This window comes from Diceros bicornis, chromosome 4, assembly GCF_020826845.1.
Source record: "Diceros bicornis minor isolate mBicDic1 chromosome 4, mDicBic1.mat.cur, whole genome shotgun sequence".
Classification (NCBI taxonomy): domain Eukaryota; kingdom Metazoa; phylum Chordata; class Mammalia; order Perissodactyla; family Rhinocerotidae; genus Diceros; species Diceros bicornis.
This window is the reverse complement of record NC_080743.1, coordinates 57906847-57922178: the sequence shown is the minus strand read 5'-3', so window position 1 is coordinate 57922178 and position 15332 is coordinate 57906847. Positions and strand designations below refer to the sequence as shown.

Sequence of the window (15332 nt, the reverse complement as noted above, 5' to 3'; positions counted from 1 at the left end):
CCTACCTCCAGGTCCCACAGGGCGTGGACTTCAGGAAGAGGCTTGGGGAGGCCGGAGGAGGGGCCTGTCTACACTTGATGGATGGTACTGAAGAAATGTCTGGCACTTTCTTTCCCCATGAGGGAGGTGAAGCTGCAGCCACCTCTCCCCCGCATTCACATTCCTGCCTGCCTGCTCAGGAAGGGGGTGGGGTGGGTGGCTGGAGCAGGGAAAGGAAGGCCCTTAGCCCAGCTGAGAGTCATTTTGCAAACTATCACTCACATTTGTCTACACTGGCATGGGAATGGAGGGGCAGATGAACAATCCCCAAATCTCAACTGTGGTAAAAAGGGATCCATATGTTCCGACCCCCATCCCTCCTTCTTGGCTCCCAGGCCTCCTGGGGCAGGAAATGCCAGGGACTCTCCATTCTGTCCACATTCAGTATACTCCTACTGTATGCCAGGCATTTGGTACTATAGCAGTTATCCAAGTGTGGTCCACAGACTCTGGGAGTGCCCAAGACCCTTTCAGGAGATGGATAAACTCAAAACAATTTTTTTGTGTGTGTGAGGAGATCAGCCCTGTGCTAACATCCGCCAATCCTCCTCTTTTTTTGCTGAGGAAGACGGCCCTGGGCTAACATCTGTGCCCATCTTCCTCCACTTTATATGGGACGCCGCCACAGCATGGCCTGCCAAGCAGTGCGTCGGTGTGCGCCCAGGATCCGAACCAGCGAACCCCGGGCCGCCGCAGGAGAGCGCGCGCACTTAACCGCTTGCGCCACCGGGGCAGCCCCATCAAAACAATTTTCATAATCCTATGAGTACATTGTTTGCCATATTGATTGTACTGATATTTGCACTGATGGTTTGAAAGCAATGGAGGTAAAACTGCTGGTGTCTTAGCATAAATCAAGGCAGTTGCACCAAACTAATCACTGTATTCTTCATGACCACACATTGGCAGTAAAAAAAAAAAAAAAAGCCAGTTTCTCTTAAGAATGTCCTTAATAAAGCAACAAAAAAATATTAACATGTGAGGGGTTTATTATAGTTATTTTAAATGAGTTAATAAGGACTTGTTTTAATTTCTAACATGGTATATATCAATAGATGTAACCCACATAAGCAAAAGCTCTTTGGGGCCCTCAATAATTCTTAAGGGTGTAAACAGGTCCTTAGACCAAAAGTGTCAGCACTGCTGGGGTAGTTCACAGGCTGTTACACTGGCTCCTCAGAGCGGAAGGGAAGCTGTGCCCTTTTTCAGAGACTGCATTCCCAGATTAAGAAACATGTCTTATTTGAAGTGGAGGGCAGAGAATATGGCTGTGTTTTCTGGCAACCCTCTCTCCCTCCAAAAGAGACACTGTCACTGGAATAAAGATTTTAATGGTCTCTGCTCAGAGGAGAACCAAGGCATATAGGCCTGCAGCCCCTCTGTACTGCCCCTTTCTCCCTTGTGCACTGTATCCAATGTTGGGTGGTGGGGGACGCGGGGTGTTGTGGCCCAGGTGGGCTAGACCCAGATGTGGACTCCCCCACTCCCTAGATTCTCCTATAGTCCCTTTTCCTATTCCCCCAAGATAGCTCTTCCCTCTCCCCAGCAAAGTCACAGTGTAGCAAGGTTGAGGGAGGAGGGCACAGAGAGGGGCAGGAGGGTCCAGGAATCCACACCCCAGCCTGACTCAGGGTGAAGAGCAGGTGTGGGTGCCTACGGGTATGCCACTAGGCATGACTGTGTGCTTTGGTCCAGTCCTGTGAGCTCTGCTGTCTCCCCCATGCCAGTCCTCTTTCAGAGGTAATATCTGTGTCTCCAAAGGGGTCAGCACACCTGAGCTGTTTAAACCACTTCTCCAGTCCTTTGGCAATGGTGGGGCTGCTGTGGGAGAGGCTGAGGCCTGGCATCTCTCTGTCACCTCTGGCACATGTAGGGAGGTGTGGAAGGCCAGGAGGGGAGGCAGGTCAGCCTCAGGTGCTACTCCCCCACTCCCCCAGGAGCCAGTAGGTCCGAACTTTGCCTTTGCCCTGGAGGGAAAAAGAAGAGGGGGTAGGGGTGGGAGTGGCACGCCCACTTTCCCACCTGATGGGAGTGGGGTTGGCTGCTTGAGAAAGGGCCTGGGGAGGGTAACCCCCTCTGGGACCCCAAGGGGTGGTGAGGGCAGGGGCTTCCTTCTCTACCTTCATTTCCACATCCCCTCGAAGCTCCAGCTCGAAACCACCAAACTCCTCCAGGACAGCTTTGGTCTCAGAAGACAAATGGATTTTCAGGGCTGGGTAGGGTAAGGGAGAAGAAGGGAAGGTGAGGGATGCAAGAGATGGGGGCAGGAGAAATCAGGGATGGTGGGGGTAGAAAGATGCTCCCCTCCTTCCCTTTGGCCCAGGAAGCCTCCTAATTCTGAGTCCCACCCCCTCCATGTGGTGTCTGACCCCTCCCTTAGAACTTTAGAGCTGTGTCCTCCATCATGGTAGCCAAGAGTCACGTGGGGCTATTTAAATGAATTAAAACTAAATCCAGTTAAAAATTCAATGCCTTAGTTGCACGACCACATTTCAAATGATCAATAGCCCCCCTGTGACAGAGACTACCATACTGGACAGCAAGGATTATAGAACATTTTCATTACTGCAGAAAGTTCTATTGGACAGCACCCTAGAGCATCACTAGGCTTTAGACAGACAGTAGAGCATAGTGGTTAGGGGCCAGACTTTGGATCCTGCTCTGCCTAGTATGAATCCCAGTTTGGACAGTCACTTGGGGAAGTAACATAAACTCCCTGTGCCTCATATTCCTGGTCTGTAAAATGCTGACAGCAACAGTACCCATCTCAGAGCTTTGTGTGAGGATTACACTTAACATTCATAAAGTATTTAAATTGAGTCTGGCACATAGGAAGCGCTATATAAGTGGTCGCTACCACTGTTATTTAACTCAACACACTCATTTTATGGCTGACGGGCTGAGGCCTAGGGGAGGAGATCTGCCCAAGCTGCTGAGGTCAGACCCAGGCCTCCTGATTCCTGACCAGGTGTTTCCCACACTCCTTCTTTGACTTCCCTCTGGGGGCTGCATCACAGTGTCCAGGGAATATCTGCTGAACCAGACCGCCTCTGGGCTCCCAAGCAGCCCTTTTCCTGCCATGAGGCTTGGATGGGGTCCGCATGGACTCCCTAGCAAACTGTGGGCCTGGGTCATCTGCTCTCTACAGGGCTTGGTACTCAGTAGTCACTCAATGAATGTTTAATGAATTGAATTGTGTTGAATACAGCAGGAGAGTAGAAGATCAACAGGAAGCAAGAGCAAGGGAAGAGGTAGGAGGCGGCATTGATTAGGTACCTACTGTGTGCCAGGGGTTGTGCTAGGCTTTTTACAACCCTGAGACAGGCATCATTTTACAGGCATCATAAACAGCTGAGGTTCAGAAAAGCTGAAGGACAGTTATGTGCTAGCCATGTTCTACCGCTTTCTCACATAACTCTTCTGAGGGAGATATTTTATTCTCATTTTACAGAGGAGGAAAACCAAGGCTCAGGAAGTGTAGCCAGTTGACACACACTGTGTCAGTGTGGAGCTGAGATTCACACCCAAGTGGGCTGCTCTGAAGCCCTCTTTATCACACGCAAGAGGGAGCTGAGGGGCCCTAAAGGGGGGATTCCTGCTGGGAACTGTTGAACACTGGCTTGGAAAGACTTTTCAATCGTTTGCCAAGAATGGGCAGGGATCTGAGTCTCTGATTAGATTCAAGGCGATCGGCCCAGGTTGAACTCTCGTGAAAGGGGAGACTAGGAGGAGAGCTAGGAGCCGGAACAGGGACCGGATAGGACAAGCTGCCTGGGCGGCTTTCCTCGGCTACGGCTACCCTGCCCCCCCATCCAGTCTAGGGGCGCCACATACCTTCCCCGTTAGACTCCATTCTTGAGGCCGTGTTGACTGTGTCCCCAAAGAGACAGTAACGGGGCATCTTCAGCCCTACCACACCAGCACACACGGGCCCTGGAGGGGGTGGAAGCCCATCAGCGAGGAAGTGAGAGGGATGTTAAGGGTGGTAGGTGGAAGGAACGGAGGGTGGCCACAGGGCGGGGCTCGGGCGCTCCAGGAGAGGCAGGAGGTGGGATTTGTGGCCGGTGGGAACACAAGAGTTCGTGCCTGCGTGCGTGCGTGTGAGTGATGGGAGGAGACGTTGGACCTAGGGACCAGTCTCTCTCCCGCAGCTCCAGCCTCTGGGAGCCCCCTTGCCAAGCCTCAGCCGGCCTCACCTGTATGGATGCCGATGCGCAGGCGCAGCTGCTCCTGGGGCCGGTGGCGGATGCGGAAGGAGCGCACGGCGTCCAGCAGCGCCAGGGCCATGCGGGCCACTTCGCGGGCGTGCAGCCGCCCATTCCGCACCGGGAGCCCCGACACCACCATGTATGCGTCGCCGATGGTCTCCACCTGTGAGGGCGGCGGGAGCGTTCAGGACTGGAGGGCTGGAACTTGCACTTCCCTGTGCGGCCCCCACCCCGGGTACACTGTCTGTCATTCTGTCCCCCCATCCACCAGCCGCTGTCTTCCCTCATCCCCCATACCCCGCGCGGTTTCTGTGCTTGTTCCTGGGTCTCCCTGTGACACTGTCTTTGCCCATGTCCCTCTCTTAAGACTCTATGTCATTCTGCCCTTCACCTTTCTCTGACCCTCTGTCTGTCCTTTCCTATCCCTACTCCCACCCTCACCTTATACACATCAAAGTTGTCTATGACGGCGTCAAAGCAAGTGTACAGGTCATTGAGCAGGGTCACCACCTGGAAGGGAAGAGAAGCCAAGAGGGGTGGAGAGTAAGGGACCCCACCTGGGCTGGGGTGAGGAAAGCGGAACCAGAGGCAGGCCTGGGAGATGGAGATGTTACCGCGCTCACACCTGCCTGCTTTGACGCCTGTGGCTGCACCCTGACTCACCTGCATGGGTGTGCTCTCCGCTGACAGGGCTGTGAAACCCACAATGTCACTGAAGTAGATAGTAACGCTGTCAAAGGCTTCGGCCTGGACCGTCTCCCCACGCTTCAGCTGCTCAGCCACTGAGCTAAGGGGTCAGGGACGGGTGCAGGGTCAGAGGGTGAGGTGGGTGGGGACAGGGGCAGCAGGGGGTCACCAGACACGGGCACTCACTGAGGCAGAATCTGGTACAGCAGGGCCTCGGCCTTGCGCTTCTCCTCCAGGTAGGCCTGGGTCCGCTCCTCCACCAGCTCCTCCAGGTTGTTGGCATACTGCTCCATGCGGGACAGCAGGTTGTCCAGGATGTTGCTGCTGTTCTCCCTGGGGCAGGGGATGGTGGCAGGGGGGTGGGGGGGGTGGTGAGAGAGGAGCAGCATGCCCTACTCTGAATGCCACCCCGGGCACGCACCCTACTCAGGCTTCATATCAGCCCACCCCCAACTGCTGTGGCGTCCCTGGAGAGGGTCAGGGTTGGGAGGCACAGCAGGATGGGGTGGCAGGGGAAAAGGGAGGGAGGAAAGTTCAATTCATCTCTGAGACCCCAGGGTCAAGTATGAAGCTTCAGACGTACCGGCTGTTTTGTTCATCTTTGCTGAACACAGTGAGTTAGAAGGAGGTTGAGGAGGTGAAAGGGACAGGGATCAATTGAGAACAGAGTGAGAGCACACAGGCTGGCAGAGGTGTGTCTGGAGGAACTGGGCCCCAGTGGGGACCCTGAGAAAGGGAGATCAAATGGCTGGGGTTGAGCCCCTGCAGAGGGAATGGGGGCCATAGGGGAGGAGGTGGGAGGCCAGGGGCGCGTGGCTCATTTACTCTACACACCACTGAAGATGAGAGGCTGGTCCGGGGGCTGAGCAGGAAGGATGTGGAGTGGCGAAGTTGGTGGAGGAGAGGGGTATGAGAGGTAGGACTGGGGGCTGTGAGGCTGTGGTGGGCTGAAGTAGGCTAAGTAAGGGGGCTGTGAGGGGGCTCCCTCTGCCACTGCAGGGATAAGACTTAAGTGTGGAGTATGTGGTGGCTGTGGGGGACAGGGGAGGCTGGGGGGATCCTCAACTAACGCCAGCGACCTGTTAAACTTGCGCAGCATCAGGCGGATCTGCTGGAAGGGTGGCCGCTCCTGCGGGTCCTCAGCCCAGCACCTCTGCATCAGCTGCCCCAGTTCCTCCAGGTGACTCTGCAGGGCCAGGGAGGGCCGGAAGGGGGGCTGCTCACCCCGAGTCACACGCTCGATGATCTCTGTGTGATGAGGGGAGAGGGGCTGTGGGGTGGGGGCAGCCATGGGCCTGTTGGGGGGTGGGTGGGGAAGTCCAGGACCAGGGCATGGGGCAGGGGAGCCCCGCAGGAACCTGGGCCAGTCATGCGTCATGGTCACTGGCAGCAGTAGAGCAAAGGATGGTGGCTGAGCATTCCAGAAGGAAGGTGTGGTGGTGTTTCTAGGGGTCCCTCTCTCTGGGGCTGGGGTTAGTTGAATGTGGCGGGGCTAGGGGACAGCATGGTCCTCTCACCTTTGGGGCTGAGGTTCAAACCTTCCACATGGAAGACGCCACTCCTCAGGGCAATCTCCTGAAGGATGATCCCAAAGCTGTACACGTCACCAGCCTGGGAGCCCTGGGCAGGGGGCGAGGCCATTCTCAGGAGCTCAGGGGCTGTCCATAATTTTTCTGCGCGTCAGAGGTCAGGAGTCACAGGGTGAAGAGCCGCAAAGTAAGGGGTGAGGGGAAACAAGGTCCTAGAGGATGTGGCTGGGAGTGATCTGGAGACATCACGCAAGTGCTAGAGCTAAAAGAGGCCTTGAGATCACTTGGTCTGGCTCCCTTTTCTACTGATGAATGAACTGAGCCAAGAGTCAGGTGTGTCCAAGCCCATCAGAGGCCAGGCATCAGTCTCCCTACTGGGCTGTGCTGGGGCCGGTGTTAGGGGTCAGAGTCGGGTCTGGGCTCACTGGCATAGAGGGTGTGTCCTTGCTCAGTCTCCAGGTCCCTGAAGCTCTCCAGCCCGTAGTCGGTGATCTTGAGCACAAAGCGCCCGTCTACCACGCAGTTGGATGACTTGAGGTTCCCATGGGAGCAAATGGCTCCATTGTGTAGGAACAGCATACCCTGGGAAATTTGGGGAGGCAGGGGTCTTGGCTCTGGGTGGGACCTACAGCCAAGGCAGGAGGAGAAGCATGTCTGGCCCCTCCCCGCCACATCCACTGGGCTCTCTGGGCCTACCTTGACGATGTCATTGGTGAGAGAGTACCGGAACATCCAGTCTAGGGTGATGCTCTCATTCTCCAGAATGTCCTGCTGGGGCAGTAAGAGTCAGACCTGTACCCTGCAGACTTCCCCAGGAGGACTAGTGCAGGGGTCCTACTGACAGAAAGTGCACAACAGGACAAAGCTCTGGATTTTCTCCAGTGCCACTGCCCTCCCCCCACTCCCATTTTACAGATGGGGCAAAAAAAGGTCAGAAAGGGGGAGAGGCTTCCCTGGGGTCATATGGCCAGTCAGGAGCAGAGCCAGGGTTAGACCCAGATTTCCTGACAACTTCTTGTCCCCTCACCTGCAGGCTCCCACGGGGACAGTACTCTGTGAGGATACAGATGTTGGGGGGGTCGGTGCAGGCACCCACAAACCTGGTCAGGTGTTCGTTCTGCACATCCCGCATCTGCAGATGGAAGCCAACATCAGGAGCCTGACAGAGCCCTCACTCCTCACCAAGTTGCCCCCCTCCTCAGGGACCCTCCCCCACTCTTCTTAACTCCCTATTCATTCTCTATAGACATTCCAGGACATTCCCTGGTGATTCCCACCCATGTCCTTAGCGCACCTTCCCCCAGAATCTGCTCCCTACTCCCTCTGTCTCCTAAGCTCTCCACCACCAGGGGCATCAAGTATGGCCCCTCGAGAACTTCCTCCAGGATCTCCGCTAGTCCCTTCCCCCATCTATGATCCCCTGCTCCTACCCACAATACGCAAGGACCCATCCCATGGCTACCATCCCCGCTCTTTCCTAGGATACCCTGAGGTCCCCCCATAACCAGTTCTGTTGGCCAACCTCCCCTTGTCCCCCTGCCACCCTTCCCCAGGCCACTGCCTCCTCCCCGACATTACATGCTTCAGTTCAAATAGGACTTTTCGTGTCAGCTCAATACGTTTACGGTTCACGCGTTTCACAGCCACAAGGTTGCCCTGGGCAAGGAATGGAGACTGTGAGGAGATGGCCTGGTGCTCTGGGAACTCCAACTGCTCCTGACAGCCCACCCCCGCCCCTGTGACCCTCCCCATCCTCGTCAGAGCAGAGCCCGGCCCCAGTGCCGAGGACCAGCCGTCTTTTCCCAGGCCCACCTTATAATACGCTGTCTTGGCAAAGACTTGGAACTGGCCTTCTGTGGTTAGCAGGGAGCCATAATTGGAGCCTCTCTGAAGGGATGGAGAGCAGGAGAGATGGTCAGCCTGTGGGCCCCACCATGGGCCTAGGTCTCCATCCTGGTTGCTTGAGCTCTGGTCTTCACTTCCCTGCCTTATCTTTGTGTCACTCTGCTTCTCATTCTATCATGAAATCCTGTCCTCATTTACCTTTTTTTTTTTTAATGCATTTTCACATATAGTATTTTTGACCTTTGGAAGAGCCCTGTGAGGAGGCTCAGCGGATGTAATCATTATCTGAGGGAGTCTCAGAGGTCTACCAAGGTCACACAGCCAGTGAAGGTGGCTCTCTCCCCTACCCATCAGGTACTGGTCCCCACCCCCATGCCCAGCTCTCCCCCATTCCCCTCAACACCAGTGTTCTTACCCCACTCAAGGTCAGCCGGCTGCCTGCACTCCGGAGGTGCCTCTCAAGGCTACTGGGCTGCACATCTTCCCAGCGCACCCGCCACAGCTCTGAGGCCAGTTCCTTTTCCAGCTGCATCTTCCTGGGGCATGAAACCTGCATCTGAGCCCATGTCTGAGCCCCCGACTCAGAGCAGGGGTGCTCTGCTCCATAGCCCCTTCTCAGAACACTGGGACCACTGCTTATGCTAAGAGGTAGATGGGGAATTGCGTCCTCTGGGCTGAGAGTCAGGAGGCTTGGATCAAATTTTGCCTCACTGGGGACCTTGGGGTAGTCAGTTCATTTCTCTGAGTCTCATGTCCTAAAGTCCAAATGTCCTCATTTGGAAATCGGGGACCTTGATATTTATTTCAAAGCATTGTTGTGAGAATGAAAAGAAATATCGTGTGTGAAGTGCACATAGTTTTTCTCCCTCCCTTCTTGCCTCCCTCTATTGTAACTTCTCCTGCACTTTCCTTTCAGCCTCCCACTGGAGGGGGGCTCCTTTATCTCTCTCCTCCGTTCCTGGTTCCACCTGGTACACTCAGGGCTCACCATCCCTGCTCCACTAATATGTGCCCAATCCCAAAGGGTTTGAATCACTGCTTCCCATCCGGTCTGCACCGGTAGGAGGGAGGGTAAAGGGCCCGCAGGCCAGAATCCGCGCCCCTGTGATGTCACTCCCCCAACTGCTTGGCTCCTTCTGGGATCCCCCACACCCTCTCTGTCCACTCCTGTCCTTGTTCCCTCCTCCTTCTCTCTTCCTTGTGTCCTAAGGCTTTTTAGTCTCTTTTCTCCCCCATCTCCCTCAGCCTTCTGCTGCACCTTCACCCCTTTCTCCTTCCCTCTGGGTCCCTGCCACCTCCTCTGCTATTGGTTCTCCTGGTCTGCCAACCTCACTCACCATCCTCATCCCAAGGCTCACCTGTATATGAAAAAGGAGACGATCAGAATGCTGAGCAGGGAGAGGCTGCCCACCAAAGCCAGCACCTCCAGGGTGGAAAAGTGGTCTGCAGGAGAGAGTCCAAGTTGTAGCAAGAGAGATTTTGGTTAGACAGCAGGAGGAAGAACCTTCTAATAGTCAATCAGTGAACTAGGATGATGGACGAAGGGAAGAGAAAGGCAGGAGGAGTCCCTCCAGAAAACTCTTGTGTGGGAGAGGAGCACCTGTCTGACTCCCTGAGGTGGGAGGATGTAGCATCTCCAGAATGGAGGCCTGGATGGCAAGGGGCAGTCACCTTGGTTGCAGGCTGGGTCCTCATTGTCAAAGCCGCATTTGGGGATGTCAGGAGGTGGGTACCCGAGGGGCCAGTTCAGTTTGCGCCCTGACACGGCCACCAGCTCTTGGGAAGTCCCATTGTAGTTCAGAACAACCTATGGAAGGGCAGGAGTGGTGGGCAGGCAAGGCATGGGGTGAGGCCCACTGCCTGTCCAGTGGGGCAGTCCTGCCTCCCACCTACCCCATCTCTTCTTCCAGGGCCTATATCTGGGCTGTCAGCTATTTACAAGCCCCTCTGTGAGTGGGTACAGAGAGCCCTCATACCCATGCCCACATTATCAGAGTGGAAAGACTTGGAAACTACTCAGGGGTTTTATAAAGAAAACTCCATATAGAACCCCAGCCCTACACACAGGGAGTTTGTAATCTTGGGTTGAAGTACATAGAAAACAGGAAAAGGCAGTCTCCTCAGTCCACATTCCCAGGCCTAATCCATGTACCCCTCCTCCAAGAAGCCTTCCCTGGATGATCTGCTCCTTGGCGCCTGTGGCCTCAATCCCTTCCTGTTCCTGATGTACTTATAGAGCTGTATGATGTGTATTCATCTTGGCCCTGAGTTGGCCTGTCTCTGCTGGGCAGGGGTCCTGCCTACTTAGAAGATGTGGGACTTGCTGAGGGCAGGGCTGTGCTCCCTCCTCAGACATGGGGTTCCCCAAGGGTAATGCCTGTGAGTCCTTGTAATTCTGGTTGCTCCCCCAGACTGGAGCTGGGTCTCTTTTATCTAGGGCTTTCTGAAAGTGACCAAGCATGGTAAGGTGACTACAGAGTAGACAGATGCCCTGGCAGGGCTGTTGGGGAGGTAGGAGGGCAAGATGTCATTCCCAGTTGGCACTGTCTTCTGGGGGCGCGACCTTACCCTGAAGGCGCCAGTCTCAGGATCCATATCCCAGAGGGAGAAGTCGGTCTCTCGATCTCCATTGCTGTCCATTTTCAGGTATCCCATCACACCTGGGGGCATGGAGGAAGACAACTGTGTTTTGAGAGAGTGAAAGTTCAGGGACCCCCCACCACCACCTCATCTCCCTCCTGGATCTTCTCTGCCTTGCCCTCCAAACATATGCATGTGGAATAATAGTAAAGGGACAGACATTTCAGCAACAGCAATGATTGGGGTTAGGCACTTAGGAGGACTCCTTGATAGAACTATGGAGAAAGACGGGGAAGGAGGACCTAAGGGAAAATGTAGGGGTTCCTTACAGAAGAGAGGAAGAGCCTGGCAACTACCCGTGCTGCAGGGCTAGAAGCTTCTCATGGCCTCCTGCTTGGGGCACCCCAAGGCAGCCCATTCCTTCCACCTCCAGGACCTGACCTTGGAAGCTTCTGTTCCACATCCTCTGAGTGATGCCTTCCCCATCGGTGACAGTTCCCCCGTGAGCCAGAGTCTCTGTCACTGCCTGGACATAGAGGAGGAGCCCATCGTGGAAGGACGCTGGGATGGTGTTCACCTGCAGGGGCAAGCAGAGCTTGGCCGGGGGCTGGTATGAAGGGCACAGAGTGGGGTGCTGTGGGGGAGGAAATGGGAGGCACTGGGAGCTTGGAGAGGATGGGAGAAAACACCCCACAGGACAGAGAGATTTTACTACTTATACGATGCCTCCGCATATACCACTGCTTCTGAATCCTGCTAGGCAGCTAGGGCAGGACATATCATCCTCACTTTACTGAAGAGGATGTGAGTTTCAGAGGTTGAACAATTTGTCAGTGTCCCCCTCCATCATCAGGGGAGATATAGGAACAGTGGGACAGGAAAGGTGAGACCTGGGAATACTGGGCTGGCTGAGAGAACGGGGTGGAAACTGGTAGAGGGCCATGGGGTGGGGGCTAAAGGTCCACACTGGAGGGTCCCAGGACTCCCTCCTACCAGACCATCCTCCAGGGTGAAGTTGAACTGCTCGTGGACCAAGTGTTTTAGCTTCTGCAGGAATTCCAAGTACTCAGGATTATCTGGCTCTTTATATGTAATGATTTTGGCAGCCTGAGGAAGGGGTCAGTGGAGAAGGGAGAGCTGGGGGCTGACCCCAGTCCTCCCAGTACCCTGGGGCCCACCTCCCAGAGCTGCATCTCTGCTTAGCTCAAGGTCAAACTGGACCCTATGTCCTGTGTGAGGTGCTGCCTGCACCAAAGCAGGGGATCAATGGGATGGCTTCTCCAAGTCCCGTTAGTCTGCGGGACTTGAACACCCTCCCACCTCAAGCCCATTCTCTCATCTTTTTAGCCTCCTGGCTCTGAAGTCCTCTGGCCCTCTGGGCCCTGGCCCCAGACCCTGCCCTGCATTATCTAACTTTCTGTGAGCATCAAGAACCTCTTTTCTGGAATCCTTTCAGACACTGAGGGACCCAGTGCCCAGAAAGTATGTGCCACCAGCTCAGAGTCCCACAGCCTAGGTTTCCAACCTGGACACTCACCTGAAAGGCCTGGTAGGCACTGACATCCTGCCCATCCCCTCTCTCCCAGGGCCTGCGCAGAGCAAGGCCATGTGCACCTTGCAGGCTTTGCCCAAAGAGGTCCAGGTGGAAGAAAACGTAGTCCTCCCCACTCAGGCCAGCTTCCAGGGCCAGGAGCATCAGGGTTCTGAAGGCATCTGGGGAACTGCAGATGTAGATCACTGGGGAGGAAGCGGGGGTCAGAGAGAGAGAAGCCTAGGTCCTGGGGGAGTGAGAAGGGGGCACTCCTTGGGTAGGGCAGCTGGGGCGCCCAGGGTGGGGGGGTGGGGGTGGGGCAGTTCAGAGACCCTGTGGTAGTTACCTGGAACTCAGGCTCAGTCTAGGCTGTGGCTGGAGAAATACGAAGAGTGGGAGGAGGAGGGGGAAGGAGCAGAGATAGGGAGAGTGGGAATAGTGGAGCTGAAGGTGGGCAAGGTGGGGTCAGGAGGGGAGGAGAGGGAAGGAGGGGCCAGCTGAAGAGGGGACTGGAAGAGTAGAGGGCGTGTGGGAGCAATGGGAGGAGAAGATAGAGGAGAGGAGAAGGCTGTTGGGAAGCGACAGAAAATGGGGGAGAAAAATAGGGATGGGAACTAAGCCAGGGACCTAGTAAGTGTCGGGATGGCAGCAAGCATTTTCTCCCTCCTGTTAACTCCGGAGGAACCGGTGGGAAGGAGGTGAGGGAGTGGGGCAGGTGAGAAGAGAGGAGCGCGTAGGAAGGAGAAGGGACGGAGGATGGAGAAGGAGAAGGAAATGGAAACTCCGAGGCAGAAAGGGCGGAGGAGGCTGAGACCGGAATGAGGTGCCTCGAGGCGAAAGAAGACTGGCCGGGAGAAGAAAGAGAAGACAGAGGACGGTCCGGAGCCTCTGATGGGTTACAGAGAAGGCCCCGGGGCAGAGCGGCGGGAGCCCGGGTGCCGGCCTCTTACCTCGGCCTTTGCGCCGCACGGTCCGCAGCAGCATGGTGTAGTGGTCGTGGTCGCCCTCGGCGAACTCCAGGTGGTCCACCGTGATGTTGAGGCGGTCGCGGACCCGCATGTACAGTCCCTCCACTACGAAGAAGCAGGGCTGGTCATCGCCCGGCCGGTAGGCGTAGAGCACGAGCGCCTGGCGCTCCCAGCCCAGCCGTCGGTGCAGCGCCGCCACGAAGTCGCCCAGTTTGGCGTGGCTGGGCCCCGCGCGGGTGGTCAGCGCGTACTCGTCCTTGGCCCCGAAGCCCAGCGCCGGGGCGCCGGCAGTCAGCAGCGGCACCCGCCAGTGCGCGGTGAAGCGCCCCACTGGGGCAGCGGCGTACACGCAGCCGGGGCCCAGGAACACCGCGGGGTTGTGCTCCCACTTGAGGTCCACCGCGGCCAGGGGCGCGGCGGTGTCGGAGCAGACGCCCAGTGCGTTCTCGCTGCTGCCCAGCACCGTGCGGACTGTCCAGCCGGGCAGCAAGTCGGGCCGCGCCTTCACCCCGGCCAGCGCCAGCTCCACCGCTGGTCCCACGCGCGCCCACGACCACGGGTACGAGGTGTTGGCCAGCGGCAGCACCACGGCCACCGTCAGGTTGCCCGCGTGGCTGCCTGGGAGCAGCAGCAGCGGTGGCAGGAGCAGGAACAGCCTCAGGCGGGCGCCGGCGGGGCGCCCGGGGCGCTGCATGGCCTCAGCGGGCACCGCGGCGGGCGAGGGCTCCCACCATGGCCTCCTCGGTCCCCTCCGGCTCAGCGGCCCGTCCCGGGCATCGGGCGCGCCCCTGTGGGAGGGAGGAGGAGCGGGGCGGGGGCGCTCACCCCGGTGCACGCTGCCCTTCTAGCTGCGAAGGTCAGGGCCAGGAGCGCAAGGGGCGCGCGGCGGGCGGGCGTACCCGAGGCTGGACACGCGACGGAGGGGTGCACGGAGGGCACTGCGGAGCAGGTGGGCGCGAGAAGGAGAACGCCGGAGCCGAGAGGACCCTAGCGTGAGCGACAGCGTGTGTGTGTGTGTGTGTGTGTGTGTGTGTGTGTGCGCGTGCGTGTGTCAGAAGTGGAGAGAAAAAGAGAGCGCGAGCGAGCGCTTCGGGGAGAAGGATGGGAGAGGGCTCGATGGAGGGAAAGGGGAGTGTGAGTGTTTGTGTGCGTGCGTGAGCGCCTGCCCCAGGGAGTGTGCCAGAAGGGGCGTCCGGCCGGCCCAAGTCTCCAGCTGTCCGGGGGGGACTGGAGAGGACCTGAGCCAAGCTCCGAACCCTCCCTCCCGCCCGCTTCCCCTCCCAGACTCAGTGACAGAGGAGCCAATCCTGGATCTTTAACTCATTCCTCCCCGCACCTAAATTGCGGGCATTCCCGCGCCCCCCAGCCCGCGCGCTTTCCCCATAAACCGTCTTCCCGCTTCTCGGCGGCCCAGCGTCTTCCTCCCTGGAGAAGCGGCACCCGTAGGAGGGGCTCCCTCGCGGGGATGGGAAGAAGGGCTGGATAGCGATGTGTGTGGGAGCATCCAGGGGCTTCTTGCGCCCCACCTTGTCTCTCCCCTCCTACCTGGTTCCGTCTGGGGAACAGAAAAAGATGTGCTGGTTTGGGATCCTGGCAGGAAAAAGTGTGAGTGTGTGGATGTGTGTGTCTGGGGGTGGGGCGGGAGGGTAATGGTTTCTGAAAAAGGCGTTAAAGTAGGTGAGCCCGGAGTCCCCGTGACCCAGTCCACCTAGGACCCACTCCCTCCCCACTCCAGCTTCCAGATTGAGCGGATTAGCGGAGAAAAAGGACCAGGTGTAAGGGCGGAATTAACTCTTTAGTTCCAAATGCTTGTAGGAAGTGGGAGGGAGAGCGTGTAGGTGGCTGTAGGGGGGAAGAGGAGTGACCTCAGGGCCACTCCTGGATTGTGATTGTGTGTTTGTTTTGTGTTGAGGAGGATTGTTAAAATGCGGTTTGTGGTGGTGGT

At 57.0% G+C, this 15332-nt stretch overlaps 1 protein-coding gene across 2 annotated transcripts; it reads right to left on the bottom strand.

The window, feature by feature from the left end:
• Positions 1-971: 971 nt before the first annotated feature.
• On the bottom strand, positions 972-14391 carry NPR1 (natriuretic peptide receptor 1). Of its 2 annotated transcripts, XM_058539210.1 has the most exons (22): positions 13370-14391; positions 12426-12625; positions 11882-11995; positions 11330-11465; positions 10877-10968; positions 9980-10115; positions 9667-9751; positions 8724-8844; positions 8276-8350; positions 8042-8119; positions 7491-7595; positions 7160-7231; positions 6889-7045; positions 6452-6607; positions 6014-6182; positions 5121-5267; positions 4911-5034; positions 4689-4757; positions 4236-4410; positions 3874-3972; positions 2160-2251; positions 972-2006 (listed from the first exon to the last, which is right to left on the bottom strand). In XM_058539210.1, exons 1-22 carry the CDS (start codon positions 14079-14081, stop codon positions 1950-1952), a joined length of 3171 nt encoding a protein of 1056 aa, XP_058395193.1. In that variant the 5' UTR covers positions 14082-14391; the 3' UTR covers positions 972-1949. The 2 variants fall into 2 exon arrangements, with proteins under 2 accessions (XP_058395193.1, XP_058395194.1); XM_058539211.1 differs by lacking the exon at positions 11882-11995.
• Between the last annotated feature and the right edge of the window lie 941 nt (positions 14392-15332).